A 27927-nucleotide genomic window follows, 5' to 3' on the forward strand; every position below is an offset into this window, starting at 1 on the left:
TTTCTGAGTATTCATTACTTAGTATTTACTTTTTTTTCATATTAATTTCACACAATTTCGATATTAAACAACGAAATTACACACATCAAAATAATCATAATTTTCATATAATTTTAAAAGAATAACGTAAAAAATCATTGCCTGACATTGTTTGTAATTTTAAATAATATATCTAAAGTCAAATTTAAAACAAGTCATAAATAAATTATTACAAATATAACTACAAAATCTTTTTTTCACACAATAAAAAAATCATAATTCATATGCTTATTTTTCATATAAACATTAAAATGTTAATAAAAAAAAACAAAATGTCGTAGGTAATGTGTAGAAATTTTAGACGCTTTCTTCTTGACTGCTTTGGTCTGATCTCACGGAATTTATGTCTGGGTCCCGTAGGGGAGGGGGGGAGCCGAATGGGAAATCCTGTAAGAGAAAAACAAACTATTCTTCGAAACTATATTGTTATTATTATGTTACAAAAAATTAAACGGATTTTAACGGAAATATCAAAAATTTTAGCGGACCAAACAAACAAATTTTTTAGCTTTATAATATTAAGTATAGATTATAATACATATTAATATTATAAATGCGAAAGTAACTCTGTCTGTCTGTCTGTTACTCAATCACGCCTAAACTACTGAACCAATTTGCATGAAATTTGGTATGGAGATATTTTGATACTCGAGAAAGGACATAGGCTACCTTTTATTGCGAAATATTTACCACGGGCGAAGCCGGGGCGGACCACTAGTAGATTATAAAGTTGAAGAGTTTGTTTGATTGTTTGACTTTGTTAATAATAATTGTAGACTTTGAAATGTACCTAATGATAATGTAATAATTGAAATTTTGATTTAAAATTAAGTGACATAATTTGCATGCTGTTAATAACGGCTGAACATGCTGGAACTCAATTGTTACCTGACATCTATGTATACCATGTTCTTTGGCAAATAAATTAATTTGAATTTGAATTTGAATTTGAACGCGTTTATCTCAGGAATTACTGGTCCGATTTGAAAAATTCTTTCAGTGTTAGATAGCCCATTTATCGAGGAAGGCTATAGGCTATATATCATCACGCTAAGAGCAAGATGAGCTGCGTAAATCCTGTGGGCACACCTGTGCGGGTGCGTGGCGTGGAGCGACGTGACGTGAGATAAACTTATCTACAACTTACGTCAATCTCATACATTCGTAGTCTATTCTATTGAACGCTACGCTAACAGAAAGCCACTTGGCTTGGCTGGACTCTTTTTTTTCTTGTGTCTCTCAATGTTAGCCAGAAGGGCTTCTACATTTTAACGCGGACGCGTGGACCCTAGTAGCGACATGCGCAAGGGCGTCCTCCTTGACGGGGATCTCGAACTTCGGTGTGGGCTGTCGTTTGAGTGAATGAGGCCGGAATGGAGGACTGTGGAGTGTGGCATACAGCTGTATATATGTTACAGTCAAAACTCTGAACTAGTCAATATCCTTATTTATTGGTTATCAAGGTTATTGACTAAGGGCGTCGGTTAATATCCTTATTGACTGGTTTTATAAAATTAAACCAGTCAATAAGGACATTGACTGGTTCAGGGTTTTGACTGTAACATATACACACAGTACCTGATGTGGCGCGTGTCTGGGTGCGGGCGGTGCGGGCGGCGCGGGGGGCGGGGCGCGCGGCGCGCGGGGCGACGCGCACTCCGCGCACCCGCCCGCGCGCTGCGTCGAGCGACGCGACCACGACTCGGGCATGCAGCTGTTGAACAGTGAGCTTTCGTGATTATGTTCCCACTTTAGAGTTCTAAAAGTTCCACAGTAACGCCTTTAGTACACCGACGCATTCGCGTGCGGCAGCGAAACAACGAAAAATCTGTCAGTAATATGGCAGGATTTCACATATGATATGTGCACTCTAGCACATAGATAGATGACATAGTTGCGTCCTTGTCAGTATTGTTTCGCAAGGAACTGCGAAATGGCCATTACACAGACGCATTGCGAAAACATTGCTGTGTACTAACTACTAACGTTCCGCAGATATTTCGCTACGCAGTAGTTTCCCAGAGATTTGCTGCCGCACGCGAATGCGTCGGTGTATTAACGGCGTAAAACTTCTAACAGACGAACGCCAAGTTGTAAACGACAGAGGTTACTTCAGCCGTCGGCTGAAGTAACTAAGTAACGCTTATAGTAAAAAAATTTTAATGTCGTAAGACATTGCCACAATCTTTTGACTTTCGCTTCGTTCTATATTTTTCCGGCACTGTGTGGTATAAGTATATAATATGTAAGTTTGTGCGTAATTATTTTTATGTATGCCGAAAGTTAAAATATAATGTTTAAAATATAGTTTACATACTAGATATTATAGAAAAATAAAATAAAAACAGTACTACTTATAGACGTATGTTTCTGAATGCACGTATAATCATATGAAGTCGTATGTGTGTGTTTGTGTGTGTATATATGAGTCTGTGTGTACATGTGTGTGTGTGTATATATATGAGTCTGTGTGTACATGTGTGTGTGTGTATATATGAGTCTGTGTGTACGTGTGTGTGTGTGTATAAATATATTATGAGTGTGTATGTGTTTGTGTGTGTGTATATATGAGTCTGTGTGTACGTGTGTGTGTTTGTGTGTGTATATATTTTTTTTTTTTTTTTTTTATTATAGAGGGAAAAAATACTGTTAAGTATCTCAGGTCAAGATCTGCGACCTGGTATGTCGGTCTCGATCATGGTCTCATGGTCCATACCGACTAAAACAACCCTCTTTCTCCCATCCATATCCCCGCGGGATGGCCGTTAGGCTTTACTTCGCGGGGGGACGTATAGCATTGCTGCTTTTCTCACTAATATTCTATGCCGTCACACTTTTCGCATCCGTTCTTTCTTTCGTAAGTCTTTCAGAACCTCCGTTGCATAAGCGCTCGTTGCTTCCCATGATTCTTTGTTTGACAACATCACTCCGATTATGTTCTCAGGACATACTTTTGTTCCCATTGTTGTTTCCCAGGTGTCCCGGGCTTCTTTGTATGCTGGACATATAAAGAAAACATGTTCTGCATTTTCGTCTTGTCCGCAGGTGGGGCACTCTGGAGAATCTTCATGCTTAAACCGATGTAGGTATTCTCGGTAGCAACCGTGACCTGAAAGCATTTGGGTCAGATAGTAGTTAACCTCACCGTGCTTACGATTGACCCATGGTTCAATCCGTGGAATGAGGCGATGAGTCCATCTTCCCTTGGTAGAGGTGTCCCATATCCGTTGCCACTTTTCTATACTCTTCCGTCTTTCTTCCGTTTTCAGCTCGGTCTTTGTGAGTGCGGTGCCGCTTTTCTGACGATGGTAAAGGTTCTTTCGTTCTTCAGTCAAGACTTCGATTGGCAGCATTCCAGAGATGACACATGATGCCTCTACAGAAACAGTGCGGAATGCGCTGGCAATGCGTAGTGCGCTAACTCTGTACGTCGATACAACTTGACGTTTGGGCTGTTGCAGCTGCAGCGCATTCGACCAAAGTGGGGCGCCATACAGGAGCACTGACGTCGTCACCGATGTTAGGAGCCTTCTCCTTTGTTGTTTAGGGCCTCCAATATTCGGCATTAGTCGGGATAGTGTTGATGCAACCACTGCTGCTTTAGTAGCGACATGTTCTGCATGCTTATTGAAGCTCAGGCGTGTGTCCAGCATTACTCCCAGGTAGCGAACGTATGGTTGTGTTACGATCTCGTAATTACCGACTCTGAGTGAGGTTGTTTCTATCCGTTTCCTGCTAGTAATAAGTACGGCCTCGGTTTTGTGTTCAGCTAACTGCAGTCCGGCCGATTTCATCCACTGACGAATTACTTGGAAGGTCCTATCGAAAGCCCAATTCAGTTCTTCCAAGTATTTAGCTACTACTACTACTGCTAGGTCATCAGCAAATGCCACCAGTTGTGTTTCTCTTGGTAACTCCGATTTGAGCAATCCGTCATACATAACATTCCATAGAAGTGGACCTAATACTGAACCCTGTGGGACTCCTCCGGTGACCTTGTATTCTTTAGGTCCACTTTCAGTGTCATATATGAGGACCCTGTTTTTAAAATAGCTAGCTACTATATCCCTAAGGTAATCTGGCACTTTCAAGTTTGAGAGAGCGGACATTATCACATCCCATCTTGCGGAATTGAAGGCATTTTTAATATCGAGTGTCACAACGAGGCAATAATTCTTAGAGCCTCCTCTCCATCTCGTCCCTGAGATCGCTTGTCTTGCGGTGTCGATAACTAGTCCGATAGCATCTAAGGTTGATCTGCCTTTTCGGAATCCATATTGGGAGTTGGACAAGAGGGGTTCGACTGCTTCTTCAATTCGATTGTGAATTATCCTCTCCAGCATTTTTCCAACTGTATCCAACATACAGAGAGGGCGGTAGGATGACGCCTCAGTGGAAGGTTTATTACCTTTCGGGAGTAATACTAATTTTTGCCTCTTCCAGACTGTGGGGAAAAAGCCTTCCTTGAGACAAGCGTTGAAGGCGTCTATAAAGATTCCTGGTACAGATTTTATCGCTTGTTTTAGAGCAACGTTGGGTATGCCATCTAATCCAGGGGCTTTGGTATTTCCTATTCTGCCACAGGCGTCTGATAATTCCTTCTCTGTAACAGGCGGTATAACTTCCTTCTTATTGTGTGCCATCTTATATTTAAATTCAGTTTGCTGCGGGAATAGCACAGTCACAATTTTCTCCAGCAGGGTTGGGTCAGTAGGTGGTGTGAGTCGGTTATATTTAAGATTTTTCATGACTACTTTATAAGGTCTACCCCAGGGATCACTTTCCACTTCCTCAAGCATTTTTGTCCAGCAGTTCCTTTTGCTCTCCTTGATAGCTTTGTTTAAGACTAAGCGAGCTTCCTTATATTTTTTGTAAATTTGATCGAAGTGGGGTGTCTTTCTGCATCTTTGGGAAAGTCTTCTGGCACGGATACACTTCTGCCTAAGTTGCGCAATGTTATCATTCCACCAGTAAACCGGTGGCAAATGGTTCCTGCTTCGTTTACGGGGCATGGTTGCATCACATGCAGATGTTACCCTCTTGACAACTTCCCGTGCTTTCTCTGAGGCATGCCCTGGTTGTAAAGGTCGATCTTCAAGGGTTATGTGGAAGATTTCGGGGTCGAATGAACTAACTTTCCAACCAACTTCATTGGATTTCTTCCTCAGCGGATTGGGTTTTTTGTGCCTGCTCGATACCTCCCAGTACAGTGCCCGATGATCGCTGCCAGTGTAGGCCTCAGTTACCTTCCATGAGGTATTTCCCTTCGCCAGAACGCTGCTAACAAAGGTAAGGTCGACTATTGAACTTGCTTCCCCTCTGCTGAATGTAGGTTCATTCCCCTTGTTCAAAAGGACCACATCTATTGCGGACATTGCTTCTATCAGTGCCCTTCCCCTAGCATTTGTGCTTTTGCTGCCCCAGTCAATTGCCCAGGCATTAAAATCTCCCGCTATTGCCACTGGGAAGTTGCTTTGCACATCATCTACAATAGTATCTAAGAAATCGTTAAATTCCTGTATTGTACGACTAGGAGCGGCGTAACAACTGTAGAAATGTATTCCGCCGATCTTCGCTTTCACACAGCCTTTGGTGATAAGGTCAACACTTTCCAGAGGGCTCCTACCACAGGCCCAAAGGGCGGCGTGTCCATCTTGGTCAGACAGCCAGGACCCACTGCTAAGCTGTTTATAAGGCTCTGATATTATAACCACATCTAAATTTAGCTCCCGTACCATCTGCATCAGAAGATCATGAGCGGCCTCGCAGTGGTTAAGATTTATTTGCATTACCTTAAGCATGGCTCCGTCTTTCTAACCGCCTGGAGTGCTCTTTTCAGTACAGGGCATTTGCTTGAACCTGCAATATGTGCAACGCTCTCTGTTGACCCGTGCTCTAGACACAGTGCACATTTGGCTTCCCTGGTGCACTCGGTAATTTTGTGGCCAATCTCACCACATTTTATGCAGCACTTTGACTTGTCCTCCTTGCTGCTGCAACCGTGTGCGAGGTGTCCATAATTCCAGCACCGGTAGCATTTAATAGGTTTTTGTGTGCTTCTTATGCGACAGTTGACCCATCCTATTTTTATTTTGCCTTTCTCTACGATCTGTTTGGCCACCTTCGAATGTAGTCTTACCGATGCCGTAATAGTGCCTCCATAGGCTTTGCGCATGTTTTTAATGTTGTCGAGTGTGATATTATCGACATCGGCTTGACTTACTACTTTTTGGAGTGCTTCCAGGATCTCCTGTTTCGTTATTGACTCCTCGAGATCTTTGATTTCCACGTCTTCTTCCGGGACTTTACTTACTACTGTTGCGTCTTGGCCGAGTAGCTCGGAGATGGCCTTTTTTAGCTGTGGAGCTTTATCCGTGTCCTTTCTACTCAAGATAAGGAGCACATCCCCGGACGTGGTCCTGCGGATCTTATCGATGCACTCGCTCATTTGATTCGCTGATGGGTCCCGCTTAACTCGTTTAAGGATATCAGCATATTGTTCTTTCTCCTTTGGGCGAATAATGAGCGCATTCGGTCTTTCTCGCTTCATTGATTTCTTCATTTTGCACTTTTTCTTTTTTACCTCTGTCCATTCGGTTACGGATTCCGTTTTTTGATCCACAGGTAACAGAGATGCCTCCCTTCTTCTAATTTTTTTCTGTTGTCCAGTCGTCTCCTCTGGTGAGGTTCGTTCCTTCCTTTTCGCCTTGCGTACTCTCCTACTTTGCGGAGTTGTCGCTTTGCTAATCTCTTCCACTTCTGTATCCTTCGCTGTTGTTTCAGAATAAGTTCGGAAAAGCGACGGCGAGGTTTGAACTTCTACGACAGAAGTTGGCGGTTGTTGTTGTTGCACTTCTAGTTTTTCAACCACCCTCTTGAAAGAGCTACCTAGTGTGGCTACATATTTACGGATTTCACCGTGAACGTTCATTTTCCCTTTTATAAATTCTGCTAGAGCAACGATTGTTTGTTCATGTCGCTCTAACGCCTTCTTTAATTCTTCCTCTTCCATCGTTTTTTTATTTTTTTTTGAAATTGCCTCCATTTTGTTCCCACGAGAACCTAGGGAATTAACAGTCCGCTCCGACAGAGCCCCGGTTGCCGGAGTAAGGCCACTTAATTACGCCTGAGGTGGGACCTGGTACCCTCAGGGGGGAGCGCTAGCGACGACAATACCCTGTCGCCTTCCAGTCCTGGGCACGCTAGACCACTGACATCGGGTTGTGTTTTGTCCGCGGGGGCTATTTTATTTCACCCCTACCCTGTGTCGCATAGTGCGAGCCTCGGGCATTCCCCTATCCGCAACCTGGGGACGCGCCACGTAGCAGTACACCTCTGCCGAGTGGATGTGTATATATGAGTCTGTGTGTACATGTGTGTGTGTGTATATATATGAGTCTGTGTGTACATGTGCGTGTGTGTATATATGAGTCTGTGTGTACGTGTGTGTGTGTGTATAAATATATTATGAGTGTGTATGTGTTTGTGTGTGTGTATATATGAGTCTGTGTGTACGTGTGTGTGTTTGTGTGTGTATATATGAGTCTGTGTGTACATGTGTGTGTGTGTGTGTGTGTGTGTGTGTGTGTGTGTGTGCGCACTCACGCGTGGTGCGCGATGTGCGCGCAGGGCAGCGAGGCGAGCGGCTCGGCGCGGTCGGCGAGCGGCTCGCGGCACTTGGCGCACGCGGGCGCGGCCCACGCGGCGGCCGCCGCGCGCTGCCGGGCCGCCGCGCTGTTGTCGCCCAGCGCTGTGTATATGTCCGCTAGACGGAGCCGCACGCGGCGGACTAGCATCTGATCGAAAAATAATATTTTGTTGAAGTTATACTTCTTTTGGCGCGATGGAGAAAAATGATGAGAGTGAATTTTTACGATGCGCGCGCACACCGACACCTAAATTTAACAGCATGAAGTTAGTTCTAGGTGGTATGAAAATTGATAACTATGTTCAAGTTGTATATTCTAGTATTTTTTTCCATACGCCAAAGAAGTATAACTTCTAACGCGTGTACATAAGTATTCAACCCATGGACGTATAAAAAAAGACGGACGCCGTTTTACGAACAAACAACGTGAATCCACCATAGTAAGTTAGCGATGTGTAAAGACAATGAACACGCACACACTCTCACCATAGTAAGCTAGTCGGCCGCCATTACGTCGTGAACTACCGACTGATTAACCGCATCACTGTTTCACAAAAAATATTTAAAACGCCGTCTTGCGTGGTTAAATGGTGCCGCAACAATACATTTTTAAATAACAATACACAAGGGATTACATTCCACAGGGAAGGAAGTTATTTATTTTATGTTTTAATGTCAAAATTATTACGGCAAAATTAATAGAAAAAATACAGCCGCCGTTGTCGTCAGGACAGCTGTTGCCATTGTGTTGCCATTATTTCAAAATTTCATTCTCCCAAAAGTCGGGGAGTTATTTAATTTTAAAATTACGATAAAATAATTTGACATGAAATGAAATGATAATTTATTTGCAATGATAATTTATTTGATACAAAATGTTTTTGCTTTTTCTTCTCACAAAAACATGTATAATAGTTACGCTTGTATAAGCTTACCCGTTATGTAACACCCATATTTAAAAAAATATCACAGCCAATTAACACTGTCTTTGACATCTGTTATAAGACAGTTATTTTGAAAATTTCAAGTATAATATACTGAAATCGTATGAAGCATATTTCCTATTTGTTTATATTCTAGGAGGTAGCAACGTTGACAAGTAAGCATTTTAGTATAGTTGGTTCTTTGATATGCTGTTCCTCTTGCTATTTCGGTTACAGTCCGGGCTGTCTGGCTGGCCGCAGTGGTTGCGTTTATTAGTGCGCATCTTATCTGCACAGGAAAATATCCTTAATTTAAGGTGATTGCTACGATCTGTTCCCAGCCAATGTCCCGCTAGATGGCGCTGAATTCTACATTTCTAGTTTATTTGAGTTTTTGCATAATTGGAAAAGATTAAGGTCGTAGGAATAGTCATGGCGATTACTGAATATTATATTTTATTTAAATATGTCATATCATTGCCTTAAAATCCACCCAATTCGGTAAAACCATGCGTTTTAACATCTGTCATTGCATACAGGGTCGTTTACACACACAGACGTATACAAAAATGATAAAGATTGAACTCTAGATGGCGTGAATGTAAAACAAGTTTGGCGTGTATGTATTTGAGTAGTTAGTAGCATATTATATTCTGAATTTCTGATCCATGCCTATTCACTCAAAACTACCTAATAACACTAATGATTTGTAACAGTAAATTATTTCAATAGGTAGGTATTTGAACATTTCCCAACAAGACGTAAGAATAATTATTCGTAGGTATACAAGATACAATAACAAATCTAATACACTATTTATTATTTTATTATTTACTAGCGGTCCGCCCCGGCTTCGCCCGTGGTACATGTTTACGTTTTCTCTCCATAAGAAGTAAGAACCATCCTCGTACTTCAAGGAATATAATAAAAAAAGAATTATCGAAATCGGTTCAGCCGTTCTCGAGTTACCTATGCGCTTACCAACACATTTTGCGATTCATTTTTATATTAGACTAGCGGTCCGCCCCGGCTTCGCCCGTGGTACATGTTTACGTTTTCTCTACATAAGAACCATCCTCGTACTTCAAGGAATATAATAAAAAAAGAATTATCGAAATCGGTTCAGCCGTTCTCGAGTTATGCGCTTACCAACACATTTTGCGATTCATTTATATATATATAAGATTATGTGAAAATAACCAGGAAGGTGAAAAACATATTTACGAAAACATAGTAACATAATATGGCTGTCGCTACAATAATTATATTTCAATTTTATCTTTTTATACCTAGTAGAACTGGCCGACGAATAAAAAAAATCGTATTAGAATACAATATATTACGGAACAAAAAAAGGATTGTAACTGAATTAGGTAGGTATGTTTGTTTCTGGGCGCACCGTTTTCGACGACGCGACGCGACGCGCGACGTAAGCGTATAGGTATAGGTACCTACTTTGCTAAAACAAACTAATAAAATTGTGTGTCTGTCTGAAAATTCGGAAAAGCATATTTTGCAAGTTTGTGATTACTTTGATAGTTTACCGATTTATAATAATTGTAATTGTAATTGTATAATATATAATTTGCAATGTGGTGAAATTTCATAAAAATCACGGGCCAATTTTTTGTTTTGAATTCCACCGAAAATATAATTGCGTTATTAGAATAATTAATTACTATCTATACCTACCCACGATCAATTATTACAATATAGTCTCAAATGCATACTAGAGAAATATTGCAATTTGATTCAATTAAAATGCATAGCATACAAAAATAAATTCACAACACAAGAAATTCCGCGCGCAAATCATAGCGCGTGTCAATGAAATCAAGAATGTTTTATATCAAGCCGACGCGGACGAGCGACGACGCGACGCCGAACAAAAGTACCTACGACGGACGACCACGCTTCGAGTTGCCAAACACACAGCCAAACAACAATAATGAGTAATAAATTGTTTACAAAAAAAACAAGTTTTCCATTTTTCTGTATGAGTAGACAGAACTTCAAAACGCCACCTGCTACGGTTTATATTATGAACGATGGTTATAAAAATAAAAGTTATATTTGTTGGTGTAAACTATTTTATTGATCAATAATTTTGGAATTTAAAACTGTCAACATTGATTACAATAAAACGCAGTTTTATTTTATTACACTATTGTTTTTTTATCAAAACATGTATTTGAAGTACCATATAATATTATGCTGATCCAAGCATTTTCACTCAAAACTAATATCACTAATGATTTGTAAAAGTAAATTATTTCAATATACATTTCATAACCAACAAGTAAGAATAATTATTATTATTCCTACCTACAACAACAAACCTAAAACACTATTTACTATGGGAAAATAACCAGGAAGGTGAAAAACATTATATTATTATTTACGATTTCGACGCACTCGACTTTTAGTAAAATATAGTAGGTAAACATAATATTATGGTTTTGATTTTTGCTACTAGTATAAGAAAACTGCGTGTTCAAACTACTTGTTTGTCTGTCTGAAAATTCGGAAGTACTTTGGTAGTTTACCGATTTATAATAATATTGTATATATCGTTGTTTAAAAAATATTCAAACACAATAAAATATGATATACTGATTTATCACTGGTTTCAGTGATGAACTGATGAGTCAATGTTAGCCACTATACTTTCGTCATACGTGTGTTATGTGTATGATTGATGTGATTTGCAACGTGGTGATATTTCAGAAAAATCACGGGTCAAATTGTCCCACCGAAAATATAACTGCGTTATAAGAATAACTATACCTACGATAAATTATACATAATACAATATAGTCTCAAATGCATACTAGTGAAATATTTTATTTGAATCAATAAAATAAAAAAAAAATAAAAAATAATAATAATACAAAAATAAATTCACAACACAAGAAAATCCGCGCGCAAATCATAGCGCGTGACAATGAAATCAAGAACTTTCGAGCCGACGCGGACGCGACGCGGACGACGAAGGAGCCTAACAAAAGAACCTACAATCATAGGCGGCTCGTGACAAAATTGTATGGCCGTGTTCACTTGAAATAAAACAACGAAAATAGGTACCTACAATAGCGTTAGCAGTACAAAAAAAATGAGCACCACATTATAAATGTCTATTTAATATTTATACACTAAAAATTATAGAGTATTTCAAAACGAATTCAATTATTATTTAGCAATAATTAGAAAATCCCCGAATTTGCATTCGTGATCGTATTCATAGTGTTTGTCTACACTAATATTATAAAGAGGAAAACTTTGTTTGTTTGTTTGATTGTAATGAATAGGCTCATAAACTACTGGACATTTTACCAATGTTTGCAAGTTTGTGATTACTTTGATAGTTTACCGATTTATAATAATTGTATACTTATATCATTGTTTAAAAATATTCAAACACAATATGATATAGGTACTGATTTATCACTGGTTTCAGTGATGAACTGATGAGTCAATGTTAGCCACAATACTAATCACTTTCGTCATACATGTGTATGAACTATGATTGATGTGATTTGCAATGTGGTGAAATTTCATAAAAATCACGGGCCAATTTTTTGTTTTGAATCCCACCGAAAATACATATATTACTAATTGCGTTATTAGAATAATTAATTACTATACCCACGATCAATTATTACAATTTACAATATAGTCTCAAATGCATACTAGAGAAACATTGCAATTTGAATCAATTAAAATGCATAGCATACAAAAATAAATTCACAACACAAGAAATTCCGCGCGCAAATCATAGCGCGTGTCAATGAAATCAAGAATGTAATTTATATATCAAGCCGACGACGACGCCGAACTAAAGTACCTACAGTACCATTTACCTTCAGTGTACAATACAGTTTACAGACCTACGACGGACGAACAATAATGAGTAATAAATTGTTTACAAAAAAAACCATAGTTTCTAAGGTCATTAGTTTTATTTTATTTTATTGTTATTTTCTTTGAACGATTGGAAATGAAATTACTCAATTTTTACATAGAACTTTGATTTATTAGAATTATGCTCATTATGTATAAGATAACGAACGCGAATGCACGACATCTAGCGCGTCTTATGTCTAAACATCGCCTTTCGTTTAGACATTGACGCGCTAGATCTGTAATAAGTATATAGTCTATGCGCTAGATGTCGTGCTTTATGTCGTGTTTCGCTTGGCAAAAGTCACGCACACTACTGTAGAAGTGTCAAATTTTTCCGGTATTTTACTGTTGTTTTTCTAAGTAAATATTGTAAATTATTGATTAAAAAGGTCGAACGCGCACACATTTCATTATAGAGAAGTGATAAAATGATTAGTTTTAAAGAAATAGTGTCTGTGTTAAGTGTTTAGAGGTAATCAAAAATGTATGGAGGGACGGTCGGAACATCCACCTTAAAGTCATTTTTTAACGCGTAATTTTTAATCGTTTGCCTTTAGATAGATCCATTAAACATACATTTTTTATTGCAAGACGTTTTTTTCGTTGTTAAATAGGTGCCAGACGCAATTTTTATTTCAAAATAATTAAAATATCATCGAAATAAGTGAAATTCCATCAACATGAGTCCCAGTGAAGGATAAGTAATCACTGTGTTACTTATACTATAATATATAATATTCATTTTACTATTTACAGTTTTTTTGCAACAATCTACCATATCGCCTCCTTTTCCCAATGAACCTCAAATAGGACGTTAATGTAAACTTGATAAAAACCAAATATCATCAAGAAATTAAAGACTTTTTAACGGATTTTAAACGCGATTTATTCATTGTATTATTTTCCCAAGTCTTTAATTTCAAAATGTATAATACTCGCGTAAAATCAAACACTAGAAAATACAAATATCATCAAATTCATATTTATACCCAAAAGTGTAATAAATATGAAACCATCGATTAAAAATATTAGTTTACTAATTATTCAATATAAGTATTAAAAAAGGATAATATAATATAAATAATAAAGTTATTACTTACCTTTTAAGCGGACTCATGTTGATGTAATTTCACTTATTTCGATGACATTTTAGTTATTTTGAAATAAAAATTGCGTATGGCACCTATTTTACAACGAAAAAAACGTCTTGCAATAAAAAAATTATGTCTGATGGATCTATCTAAAGGCAAAACATTAAAAATTACGCGTTAAAAAATGACTAAAGTTAAGTATATTTTCCTGTGCAGATAAGATGCGCACTAATAAACGCAACCACTGCGGCCAGCCAGACAGCCCGGACTGTAACCGAAAAAGCAAGAGAAACAGTATATCAAAAACCCAACTATACTAAAATGACTTTTTTTTAACGTTGCTAGCTCCCGTACTATTAGTTATAGACTGACATTTAAATATTTACACACCCAGATAGTGGGTAGAATGTATTAGCGCTATAACATTGTAATAACACCTTTTTTATGTAACTACATTCTTGCAAATAAATGTAATTTGAATTACCTCTCCCCAATATTGGTTGAACAAGATTTCATACATTTTCCTTTGGTTTCGCGTTCAGTGGTTGATTTGTCAAAGCTAAACAGTAATTGTATTTAAGCATAGGTTCTTATAGTTAGAGTTCACATAAAATGTACAACAAATTGAGAAATAAAAATACTAAAGCGTGGGGTAATTTTAATGCACCTGGCAATCAATGTGGCACACACATGGATGTGTCGCCGCCATTACTAGGCTTCACTCAATGTTTAGGCGATATTCCGTCCGTCTTTTTTATACGTCTACAGTTACAGATCCTCCCCTGAACCCTTAGCGCTTCAAGACAACGCGCCACTCCGTCCATGGCCTCCATTTTATTAAGACCTTACTATTATTGACAGTACTCTTAAAAAACCAAGATTTCCTTATCAACCGACTTCAAAAAAGAAGGTTTACAATACGACTGTTTTTTTAGGTTTGGTACTAGATAACTATTTTTTTTTTATTTGCAAGCTGGTGTCTTCCGGTTGGTCCAATTTCAATTTTTGCCTAGTTCTGACACTCGAAAACCTTACTTTTATGTTATTTTTTTTTCTATTAGTATGGAAATACATACCTTAGACCCTACAGAAGTCGCCACCTCTAGTAATCTCGTATTAAACTCCAAAGGTCTACAGTTACAGATCCTCCCTTGAACCCTTAGCGCTTCAAGACAACGTGCCGCTCCGTCCATGGCCTCCATTTGCGCTAAACGATCTCCTAACGATTGACCCGCGCCCATTGCTACTTCGTAATGTCTGAAATAAATGATAAATAAAAAACATATTTCCTTAATAAAATATGCATTACAGTTCATGTATTCTTAATATTAGTTGATTTATACAATGAAAAAATTAATTTATGTCTGAAATATGTAAGGTTAAAGCTGAAAAATGGTTTGATGGGTGATTGAATTTTTTTATGTTTTACAAGCTGACCCAACAGACGTTGTTCTGTCTTCGCGTAAATTGTCAAACCCGTGAAGCACACGTGATGCTGTAACCAAGGGAAATAGAGATTCATTTTTAACCGACTTCAAAAAAAAGGAGGAGGTTATCAATTCGGCCGGTATATTTTTTTTTTTTTTATGTATGTACACCGATTACTCCGAGGTTTCTGAACCGATTTACGTGATTCTTTTTTTGTTCGATGTGGGATGGTGTCGAATTGGTCCCATAAAAAATTTATTCGGATAGGCCCAGTAGTTTTTTATTTTATGAGCATTTTTGTCTGTAGGTATTTGTAAATTTTGCAAGTGCAAGTTTGAAGTCGGTTGTTTTTAACGCAGTTATTATGTATAAAGATGTTATGTTGAAAAAAGTTAAGTCTTAGGCCATGTTACGTTTAGCTACGAAAAATAATTAATGGAAAATGTGACAAAAATTTGAAATAATATCAAATTTCTTTTGAGAAAAGATGTTTGCTCGAGTCAACTACTACATTTTGGACATCCAGTAGGTATTTCATCTTTAATATCTCCTTAGAGATAAATTAATAACTAAGCGCATATTTAAATGTACGAATAATTTTCTGTATCATAAATATTTGGTCCAAAGTATGATCCTTGAGGAACACCAATTAGTTTAAAGGCTTGATTAAATTATTTCCTTTTCACAAATTGTATTTTCTAAAACCGTATTGGTAAAAATCTAGTTTTTAAAACATAACGATAACACATCACATAAGATAACACATCTTTTGACGGTTATGTTCAAATAGTATACTACTACTACTACTAACTTTCATAAGTTCGTTAATCTACAATAAAATTAATCAGGTCCTCAATATTTACCCACTCTGTCATTATAAGCTAAAAACCATACTCCTTAATTGGATTCTATCCCTCTCGTATGATGAAACTGAACTAATTATTAAAACCACCATCTAAACTTCTACGTTTCTCACTCAACCTCACAAACTCACATAATCTCACTCTCGCATACTCACACACATAACATTCTCACACTCTCTCACAAACACATACCTGCACATTTTTGTCTTTTTAATTTTGTATAAATTGTCTTACTTACTTTTATCATTACTTTGTGTTTCTGTTTTGGAGATATGAATGTTAAAATTTGGTTAGTGGAACTAATAATGTATGGAGGCGGGCGTTGGCACCTGTGCCGCAGCTTATTTAAGCTTTTATGGGTGCCATCGTGCATAAAGTTTTTGTAATGTGTTGTTGTGTTCCAAATAAACAATTTTGATTTTGATTTTTTTGATTGAACTACATAATATTAGTGAAATTATGAAGAGTTACTTACCTTAAAGCTTTATTAAAGTCACATTTCCGTCGATACACATCACCAGCTATTCGAACTGCGCGGGCGAAGCTTCCTTGATCACCGGCCACGGTTGATAAACGTAACGCTTCCTGAAAGGATATAAAATTATAAAAAAGCTTGTGTGCCGAGCACACGTCAGAAGTGAAACTTCTTTGGCTTTTTCAAAGACACCAAAATGACATTACGGTATTGTCATAACGCGACCTTGATATTTTTCTCTCAACACGCCTAAAGTCTCTTCAAAAATGATAAGATAATATGAAATTAGAGATTTTACTTTAGTATAGAATTTAAATAAATAACTATCATGTATTTACATTTTTTGGTTTTATGGCATTCAAATGCTTTATAAATATAAATTTATAAAGAATAGAAAAAATTCGATCAAATTTAAATTTAATTTATTCGATTCAATATTACAATATTGTATTCACTGAAAAGTGCTTCATATTGGTTGAGATGGTTGTTAAATCATCTCAATAGATGGCGCGCGGTGTGTCCCTTAAGACCACAGAACAGTTAAGACACATAAAACTGAAAGAATAGAATAAATTCGATTGCTCAGGCGGGTCACGAGTGGCTGAGTTGGTTAGGCATCCGCCCCAGAATGGCGCGAAGGATGCGGGTTCGAGTCCCGCCTCGTGATCGAATTTTTTCTATTCTTTATAAATTTATAACTATCATGTATAAAATTAGTTAAAATGTAGGTATAACAAAAGTTGGAACAAATTCAATTACATACATTGGTTGTCACATAATTTGTTTCAGGTAATTTTTTAATGCGGGTAGTTGTCTATTGTTTACGATTTTTTTCCTCCCTCACAAAACTTTCAGCTGTATAGCAATTATATAAACAGCTGTTTATTTATAAAAAAATGTTGTGTACAGCTAACTTAACATAATCACAGATTACTAAATAAATTATCTGTACATAATATAATTAATCTGTAGAAGGGTCAATTCTGTATGTACATTGAAAATATTGAAAAAATAAATAGCAGGGGGTGTTACTGGATCAATACCAAACCCAAATATGTGATTAAAAAAATTTTGTCTGTCTGTCTGTATGTGAAGGCATCACGTGAAAACTGACGGTTCGATTTCGATGAAACTTGGTATAATTATACCTTATTATCCTGGGCATAAAATAGGATACTTTTTATCCCGGAAAAATACGTAGAAAAAAAAATCTTAATTTTCCGCGCGGACGGAGTCGCGGGCGGAAGCTAGTATTTAATAGTTACACAGACACAAATATATTCTTACATTGCAATAATCATACGCATCCCCCAGTTCCCCTCTAGCACGTAAAGCGGCCGCCATTTGCAATAGCGCGATCCTATGATGTCGTGTATTCAGGTCAGTCGATCGCGGACCGCGGCCGAGGTCACACGCGCGCGCTGCACAAGCGACCGCACGTTCTGTATCGCGGAGACGACGCCATAGTTCCGAGAGGCCTACGTATACCTGGAATGGTTGGAATTATTATTTTAAGTAAGGGAATGTGTATGAATAGATAACGATAAAAAAGTAACAAATGATTTGGGATTTCTAATTTCTATGTCATTCATTCAAAACACTTTTACATGAAAATATTTTTTTTCTCAATTAAAATATTATAAAACCAGGAACTTGGACTGCTATAGTTAGCTATCTCTAGTTAAAAATACGAACTAGCATGCAGAATCATCTGTGTATCCACTTTAAACAAAATATACAAAGTATGAAATTTAACAACTACCCTTAACTTTTTAACATCGTATTTTTAAATTACTACACAATTAAAACCACCAATGAACACACAAAAACCATCTTCTTTATTTTTCATTCACACGAAAAGCAAGCAATTAACATACACACAAAAAATAGATTTTTTTGTTAAACACATTTACACAAAATCAAATCAATAACCAAGCAAAACAACCCCAAAAAATCCGTTTACGCAATTTTTTTTCTTAAATTTGCGACTACCCTCAAAACAAAATCCCATTTTTTACACACAGAAATTTTTTCGACTACCCTCAACAGTTAAAAAAACAATCTTTTTACAAAAAACTTACCTGCAACAGCAGCGTATTATCATTCTGCGCCTGCGCCACAGCGAGCGCTTTCTGGAAGCTGTCCATCGCTTTAGAGAACGCGCCCAGTTCGAGGCTAACGCTCGCGACGGTGAGCTGCACGCAGCCGGCCGTAGAGCCGCCGCCGCAGTCGTTGTATAACGCGTGGCGGGCGTATGATAGCGCTCTACGAGTTATTTATCTCTATCACTACATATTATAAAACAATGTGTGTGTGTACTAGTGTACACACATAAGTTTCAAGGATAACGGTGTCTACATTAACATTCTGTATAAGAAAATTAGTAGACTACACTGATTTGGCTAAAAATTGATGGGTAGAACCAGAAGGACATAAGGTGGACATAGGATATATTTTATTCCTAAATTTTTTACAACCGGAACAGCTAGTAAACAAAATAAGATTCACCCAAATACGCAAATTGTTAGACGTAACTTTTGATTTAATATTTTTGTGGCTGAATAGTTATCACTATTGCCTGTCGGAACATGCTTAGCTGTCGAATACAATAAAATGCCGCTTTCCTTTGAATCGTGGCGCATTCGTACGAATCGTGCCTATAGCTATAGGGACTCAGACGTTGTTTATACGACGTTCGACCCAACTACCCTCACTTTGCTAATAGTCGTTGACTTGCTGTGATTTGTTATCAACTGTCAACATCAATAATTAAGCATTTGTGTAGAATCGCAGTACATTCTTATTACATTCAAATTTCAAACTAATATTTAACCCAGCCCCGTGTACATTTCTAAAAGTATATTTTATTTAATGGTATTTCTTTATTTTGATGTGTACAATAAAACTTTTTATTCATTCATTCATTCATACTTTACCTGTCTAATCCTCCTAAAGTCTGATGTGCTCTTGCTAGATTCAAATAGGACTCAGCTCTCATAGGAGCCGAGTCAAGTTCTTCTGATATGCCTAGTTGACGGTTTGCGAATTCTAACGATTCTCTGAAAATTAAAATGTGATATAAATTAATAAATGTATTGTTTTAAATGATTTAATACTTAAAAAAGTCACTATTGAAAAAAAGAAATAATATTCTGGTTTCCAAGTAGGTAGTAGAAGAAATCATTAGTAGAACAATTAAGAGCTATTTTACGACGCTAAATATAACTTTCTTGAAGTTCTACCAGTAGATTACAAATTATGAAGTCGTTTAAAAAATAACGATGGCTTCCTTTGCAACAATTACTATTACAGGATCAGTACAGCGCGTGGCGGGTAGTTCAAATAATTTTTTATTTACAACAACTACAGACAAAACTCACTTGATATTCTACCACACAAAAGCACTGCATGCACAAATCTAATTTACTTTTGGCGTGATTTTTAATTATGTAGATAAAAAATTACCACTTACATTAACCATTATAATAAATGTTTAAAATATTAGTTATTTTACCTATTTATTTATTTTTTATAATAGAGCAAGCAAAAGGGGCATATTTTGTGAAGTGGGCAGACACACTTATATCATCGATTTACCTATAGGTATTTGCCAAAATACATATAAAAAAAAGACGTGTGGCACTCGGGGACTGCCGCGGTAAAGCTATTGCATGCTATGCCTTCAAGCCACACCTCCGCCCGTCGGAGTGGGGAGCGTGAGGTTTTTTCGTTACGGAATTTCTCGATTCGGTCCCTGCACTCAAGGCCTGCGATAGAAGCTATGCAATAGCTTAACCCGCTATAATATACAGCTATATACTATATACGCTATAATAGACAAATTTAAAAAGCTAATAATTAATAGACTCACCGATACTTCCCAAAATCCATAAAAGCCTGGTACAAATGCCCCAACAACGCAAACTTATCACTCCGATGCCGTACACCACGCAACGCAGACAGCCATATTTTAACCGCTTGGCGTTGTTCATTCTGACTGTATAGACGCACTCCACGCTCAATCTGAAATAATAAAACATTAGTCTTACCACAAAACATTTTAAACACAATCTAACTTTAAACCAGGGATCTGTCACTTTAATAGTTGTCTATGTGAAATACGATAAAACCAGATATAAAGTTAAAACCTGTCTAAAGTTTTTTGTGGTAAGACAGAATGTATTTAGTAGAATATAAGATATCACTACATAGTAAACTCAAACTCAAACATTTATTCAATTAGACTTCTTTAGCACTTTTGAAACATCATATTTTTACATATTTTTAAACATTCACCATCGATTCGGAAAGCAGTATCTATGGAGAAGAACCGGCAAGAAACTCCATAGTTGTCGTCTATAACAGGACATTCTTCTCTTGAAGATATGAGCCCTGGAACATTACTCACCTTCCTCCTAGCCAGATACTGGTCAATCCTAGAGCTCACAACGCGGAAGCACTCGAGCCAACCGGGCGCGGGGCGATGCGCGGGCCTGAACTATTGCTCAGCTAAGATCTGGCATAAGATGGAGCCCGCTTTTCAGAAGTTACCGGTTCATTTTCTCTTGAAAGTTGGAAGCCCTAGTTAAGTTGTCACCTATATCAGGACATTCTTCTCTTGAAGACCTAGTAGCCCTGGAATAGTATCTTATCTTCCTCCTAGCAAGATAATGGTTGATCCTATACCTGACTTTTGAAGGCTCCTAGTTGCCCTGTTATATCTTTTCACCTTCCTCCAAGCCCTAGCCCCATTTCCAGAAGGTACCTATTCACTCTTTTTATGATGACACCTAGCCCTATAATACCCTTCTCACCTTCCTCCTAGCCAGATACTGGTCGATCCTAGAGCTCACAACACGGAAGCACTCGAGCCAGCCGGGCGCGGGGCGATGCGCGGGCCCGAAGCGCGCGCCCCATCGCCCGCCCTCTGTCGGGTATTCCTCAGAGAACGAGTAAAGTTCTGGAATGTTTAATAAGCTATTTACTCACTTACTTCTGGAATTTCTGGAATGTTTAATAAGCTATTTACTTCTGGAATATTTAGCTTCTCTCTTCTATCTTTCTTTCTATTGTGTCAAGATGAAATATAGCTCAAGATATAGCTTGATGTTAGTAGTTTTAGATAATATGATTAAAGTTGTAAATACGCCGCACTTCACGACAATAAAAATAAAACAATAGTTTTATTCAACACTTCAACAAAATAGTTTATCGAGTTTTATAACGATGAACGTTAAGTTTTATTTATTACTTTATGTAATATTTTAATTTATGAGACAAATGTGAAAAGTAAATCGTAATAACATTATTTCAAAATAAATAGGTAACGTCGAACCTTAGTGTATACAGTATTAGCGTCGAACACATTCATTTGAAATAGAAAAAAAAATAGAAATTTCAAATTAGAAATGTTAGCAAATGACATTTAATTTAATTAATACTAATTATTGACGCTTCAGATTATCAGTGTTACTAGTAATCATTTAAAATACCCACCTTGGTATTGATTTTTATTTCGATTTGTCAAGTATTTATTCTATTGAGATACTGTTATTATTTGAATTATACATTTATATTAATCAGCAATTCTTTAAAAATTCGCAAATCATTTTCCCGAATTAAATTGAAAATACTTGCGTCGTAATTCTTATTGTATTTTCAAAATACACGAGTATTAGCAACACTGCAAGCAATTTTGCAAGAGAGATAGATATATGATTCAAAACAAAAACTTTTACTTTTATTTCTATTCGTTCGGTAGGTATAATTATTACGACTTAATATTGATAAATATGATCATTATAAATACAAATAGGATTAAACAATATCACGAACACGTGACACAATTAGAATTTTACCGATTCGATCCGCGGTATATTGCAAAACAACGTTATTAATTTATTCCTAAATTAACAATAATTTAATTAACATTTATATACTAATTAATAATGGAAAAAGCTCATTAAATAGGTTAAAAATAAATTGCATTTTACGAACATTGCTTTTCTAAATATGTATATAGGTAGGTACGTAACTAGTAAAGCTAAATGCATAATATTTGAAAAATTTGAATTACGAAAGAGAATGGAACGAAGAGAAGTAGGTATAAAAAAAGTTATTTTTTATCTTTGAACATGACCTCACATCACACCGTACATAACCCATGCAAGATACACAAAACACATACTAATTTCGTCACCTGGCGGGTCATCGAGACGGTGTCGTTGAGGATCTGGCGAGCTGATCAGCCTCGATGCTGACAGCTGATGAGCTGGCGCCCCGCTGAAATTTAAAATAACTTTAATTACTGGTATCTTATTTATTTATCTATATTATTTTTTGGAATATAAATTATTGAGAAATTAAAGATTTACGGATTTTAAACGCAATTAATTATTCGTTTTAATCGTTCAATATACCTATTATGTAAAACTCGCGCAAAGTCAAGGCACAAGAAGATATTTTAAATTATTGTTGTTTATGTAAAATATTATCTATCTAGAATTTTACAAAGGGAAGAGTTATGTACTACTACACTTCTAAAAAATTCGATTACTGATAGTTTCACATTTATCGAAACAACAAAGTGAATCAATAAAAAAGGAAAACATAGGGAAGATTGCCTTAAAAATGGTCGTCAAAAATATCGAGCGAAATATCGAGTGGAGTTTTTATAAATATCGAATAGGTAATTTAAATAATATCAAAATATAGGTATTATAGGCGTAGGTAATAAAAAAATTAAAAACATCTGCTTAATAAACGCGTAGGCAGTTTTGCTTCAGACAATTTTTATACGTAATTACAAGTCTGGCCGTCTGGTTGTTTAGCTATTGTTCTTCAAATAGGTACAAACAATATTAAAATCTTCTTCTAAAGAAGAATACGGTAAAATCTATACTAATATTATAAAGCTAAAGAGTTTGTTTGTTTGAACGCGCTAATCTCGGGTTCTACTGGTCCGATTTGAAAAATTCTTTCGGTGTTAGATAGCCCATTTATCGAGGAAGGTTATGGGCTCATATATATATCATCATATGTGGGCTATATATCATCACGCTACGACCAACAGGAGTGGAGCCACGGGGGTAAAACCGCGCGGAGCAGCTAGTAGTGGATAAAAATATGACTTACCCAAGAAAGTCTCGGGACTCTAATGAATCCCATGACATGGTCCGCGGGTGGCGGCGGCAGGGTCACCTGCTGGCTGGGTGCATTGCGCACTCCTTTCTCCACATAACCTATAATAGGAGTTAATTCACATCTTACTAAATAGATACAATTGGTAAGTATATTAATTTTCATCTTCCTTTATCATACGGTGCATTTACATCAAACGAACATAGAGCTAGAGCAAGAGCATTCTTTCGTGATCTTTTAGTGTAAACGAAAACTCGTATTCAGTGTTGTTTAGTATTAGAACCATAGATTAGAACAAGGTGACTGACTGCCCGATTTATCAACACAACCGAATGAAGGCAGATATTTTTTATAAATTCTAGCATACGATAGATAAGTCATATTTTTGACGATAAGTAATTATAAAATACTAGCGGTTCGCCCCGGCTTCGCCCGTGGTACCTACATGTTTACGTTTTTTTTTTTCATAAAAACTATCCTATCTCTCAAGTTGGATCGAACTGCACATGGTGTGCGATTTTTATTATACCTAATCGGTTAAGTGGTTTAGGAGTCCATTGAGGACAAACATTGTGACACGAGATTTATAGGTATATATTAGATAAAAAGACATGTAAAAAGCAATCAATGAAAATACTTTGAACTTTAAATTTTTATAGAAATTTTACCCAGAAAATTACTTTTTGGCATGAAAATATACTACGGATCACAGAACATAAGGATATTATGTGATATTATTCTACGTAAGTATATTCATTCGTATACCTACTTGGTAATTTAAAACATTTGGTCAATGTTTATTGTTATTATCACAGGTTATTATACCTTATCTGTTGTATACTTATTTTCAAACAATTAATAATTAATAGTTGTTAAAACATAAGAATGACGTATATAATAAGTATACAATAAAGCATTTATTAATACATATAATTATTGTAATTATATATTTTACTACTTTTTAGGGTTCCGTACCGAAAGGGTAAACGTAAGCCTAAAAACAAGTGTACCGATTTTAATGCAGGTGATTTGCCTTAGATTATATTATAGGTATGTACCTACCTACATCAATTTTTACCTAAGTTTGCCCCAATTTAAGCCTAAAATAAATTACATATTATACTAGTGGTCCGCCCCGGCTTCGCCCGTGGTACCTACGTGTTTAAACTATCCTATCTCTCAAGTTGGATCGAACTGCACATGGTGTGCGAATTTTATTATAATCGGTAAAGTGATTTAGGAGTCCATTGAGGACAAACATTGTGACACGAGATTTATATATATTAGAAAAGATTAGATAAACAATAAACCCTATAAAATTTTTCTAGTAAATTTTTAAATACGAAGCTTAATCTAGCTGTTAAACCTAGTGCCTTATTAGCTGAGCCTGATTTAGGTCGGAACATCTAGTAAATGTCACTGAAAACGGGTCAGCGCACCTTTATATAATGTGTATTATGTACTATTGCGATGTTTACCGACTGCGTAAAGGTGGGTATGGTTTTTCTCTAGATTTTTGGGAGTAGAGATGAGTGAATGAGAGCTTTATTGTACACACCAAATTACAGACATTACAATTTACATGAAATGGAATACATTTAATTTGCACAAAAGGCGACCTTATGGCTATAGAGCCATCTCTTTCAGGTAACCCAACCAAGGAAAGCAAAGATATCTACTCCCAAAAATCCAAAGACATGAAACGGGATGTAAACATACACGTCTTTAACTGTACGGAGACAAAAAAATTGTTTATCTTTTTGCATTCAAACTCAAACTCAAACATTTATTTATTCATTTAGACTTCTTCTAGAAGCACTTTTGAAACGTCATTAGGTACATATTTTTAACATTTAGCACCGATTCGGAAAGCAGTATCTACGGAGAAGAACCGGCAAGAAACTCCATAGTTGCTCTTTTTAATCGTGTCAGTTTCACAATTTAATTTTACAAAATACATATATGTAACATCATATATTATTCTGTGTTGTTAGGTACTAGTCTACCGAACTAAGTTGCATCTAATTATGTTTAGTAGTTTAGGCTGTTACGATGAACATAGCTTTCGATAATATTTAATTCTGACTGTTTATGTAAGGTTGTGAGTTGTCTATGTAAATATATTTTATTGAAGTGAAACTTCTTTATCGGGGTTGGAAAAAAATTTAGTGTAACATTTTTTCATTTTTTCTTATCCCTACTACACGCGTGATTCGACGTATTTCTGTAAAGTTGCATATAGTAAATTATTTTTTTGAAAAATAAGGTCATAAAGAAGTTTCACTTCTTACGTGTGTACACTAGTACACGCACACATTTTTTTTAATGATATATTTTTTCTCAACTGAATCTCTTCTAAAACATAGTCTTCAAATACGCGAGATTTCTTCGAAATTCATTTATATGTTTACGTTATTTCTCCGTCAAGTCACAAAGTGAGAAATCAACTTATTCCGAGTAGGTACATAGAGAAGTCGTAGGTTCGTTTTCCACGAAAAATATCTAAAAATAATATAGGCTAATCACCTACTTGTCCGTAAAGAAAATCGATCAGTGAAACAGATGTATAATGCATCTGTCCCTTACCCCATACAGGTACATCGAGATATATGTACAGGTAAGCTATTTTTAACTTAGTTGTTTTATCCTACTAATCCTACTATCCTACTAATCCTACTAATATTATAAATGCGAAAGTTTGTGAGGATGTGTATGTGTGTGTTTGTTACTCTTTCACGCAAATACTACTGAACCGATTACAATGAAATTAAGCACACATATAGAGGGTAACATGGATTAACACATAGGATAGGTTTTATCCCGGAAATCCCACATGCGGGTTTACTTTGAAAACGCGGGCGAAGCCGCGGGTGAAAAGCTAGTTTGAATATAATAGAATGCAGTATGGAATTATGGTGTAGAATTTTCCTTGATCTAAAATTAAAATTACCTATCATTACCTGTACCTATCTATGTTATTATTATTTTAATAAAGTGTTAGTACTATTAACACTACAGTCAGATTTATCAGCCTATTTTCTGTCTTTATAAGGCTAAGCGCGCACCACGATTTTATGCAGCGTGATTATTTTATCGCAGAAATACAACGTATGAGTTACTAAACGAACCCCGGGCGGTTAGTATAATTATTTAATACATCATGCCTATTTCTATTAAACAATTGATTTTTCAATAAAAATAGCATTTTAATTTAATTCAAAACAAATGCAAATTTAATTATACTACATTTTTATATTATCTGTGCCTACAGCAACTTTTAAATTAAAGCCTACAAAACTAAATCTAGAACAAACATGTTACGCATACGTAAAACAATACCCTCCTTCTGGGCTAGTCGGTTAAGGCTTTCTAGGTCAATACTGAACAAAAGAGAAGCTGTGGCCTACATCCTTATGAGTCTCAGGTTTAGTAGTTTTTAAGGTAATTAATACGCATAGGTACATTGAAAAATTCGAATTTATATAGCTTTTATAAAGAAAATAGATTTATTTCTAACTAGCTTTCCGCCCGCGGCTTCGCCCGCGTTTTCAAAGAAAAACCCGTTCCCGTAGGATTTCCGCGATAAAACCTATCCTATGTCCTTTCTCGGGTATCAAAATATATCTATACCAAATTTCATGCAAATTGGTTCAGTAGAAGGCGTAATTGAGTAACAGACAGACAGACAGAGTTACTTTCGCATTTATAATATTAGGATGGATTTATAAATAATTATAACATAAAATTCATATTATGACTTCTGTATAAATGAGATAGGTATAGTTTAAAATATAAAATTATAATAACGACAGTAAAAATATGAATAAACACCCAGTACCTACTCATATGATGTTGTGTTTTTTTTAAATTGTAATGCTTATAAATTATAATATAGTGTTTAAATATAACAATTCATACCTTAATAATACTTATAACGAATAATCTAATTTTATCCATGAGAATGATACACTTTCTTCTTTTATTTTGTCACACATAAAAGAAAAGCTAAGAATTAAGGTTAAAAATTCATCATCGTAAAAAGTCTATGTCAAGGTTAATTTTCATTATTAAAATAATCAGCTTTAAGAATAGACAAAATGCTTACTCACAATTTAAAAACAACGTAATAAATATTTCGCTGATCAAAATATTATATTAATGAAAAACTTCAAAATCGATTCTATTCTAAATTTAAATTAGAAAAAACAGATAACCTATAGCCTATATTCTAAAACGGTCTGGCTGGTTTCGTTCGGAGTTAAAAATAAAAAAAAATCGTTACTCACAGTTTTTTAAATGAGGTTCTATAGCACAATCCTGATAGGGTTGTCACGAATTATCGATTGATCGTTTTATATGCATTAATGCGTTTGTTTTTCGCGTTTTTGGTGTTAATTTTATGAATGTCCTTGTTAAG

The 27927-nt window shown here is 36.1% G+C and overlaps 1 protein-coding gene across 1 annotated transcript; it reads right to left on the reverse strand.

Moving 5' to 3' along the window:
• Window positions 1-335: 335 nt before the first annotated feature.
• LOC123704427 (43 kDa receptor-associated protein of the synapse homolog) lies at window positions 336-27927 on the reverse strand. Its single transcript, XM_045652819.1, has 13 exons — window positions 27797-27927; window positions 23505-23611; window positions 22558-22652; window positions 21185-21330; window positions 20242-20393; window positions 19307-19429; window positions 18452-18635; window positions 17658-17858; window positions 16371-16480; window positions 14681-14861; window positions 7645-7835; window positions 1618-1753; window positions 336-426 (listed from the first exon to the last, which is right to left on the reverse strand). Exons 2-13 carry the CDS (start codon window positions 23540-23542, stop codon window positions 337-339), a joined length of 1647 nt encoding a protein of 548 aa, XP_045508775.1. The 5' UTR covers window positions 23543-23611; window positions 27797-27927; the 3' UTR covers window position 336.

This window comes from Colias croceus, chromosome 29 (assembly GCF_905220415.1).
Source record: "Colias croceus chromosome 29, ilColCroc2.1".
NCBI lineage: Eukaryota > Metazoa > Arthropoda > Insecta > Lepidoptera > Pieridae > Colias > Colias croceus.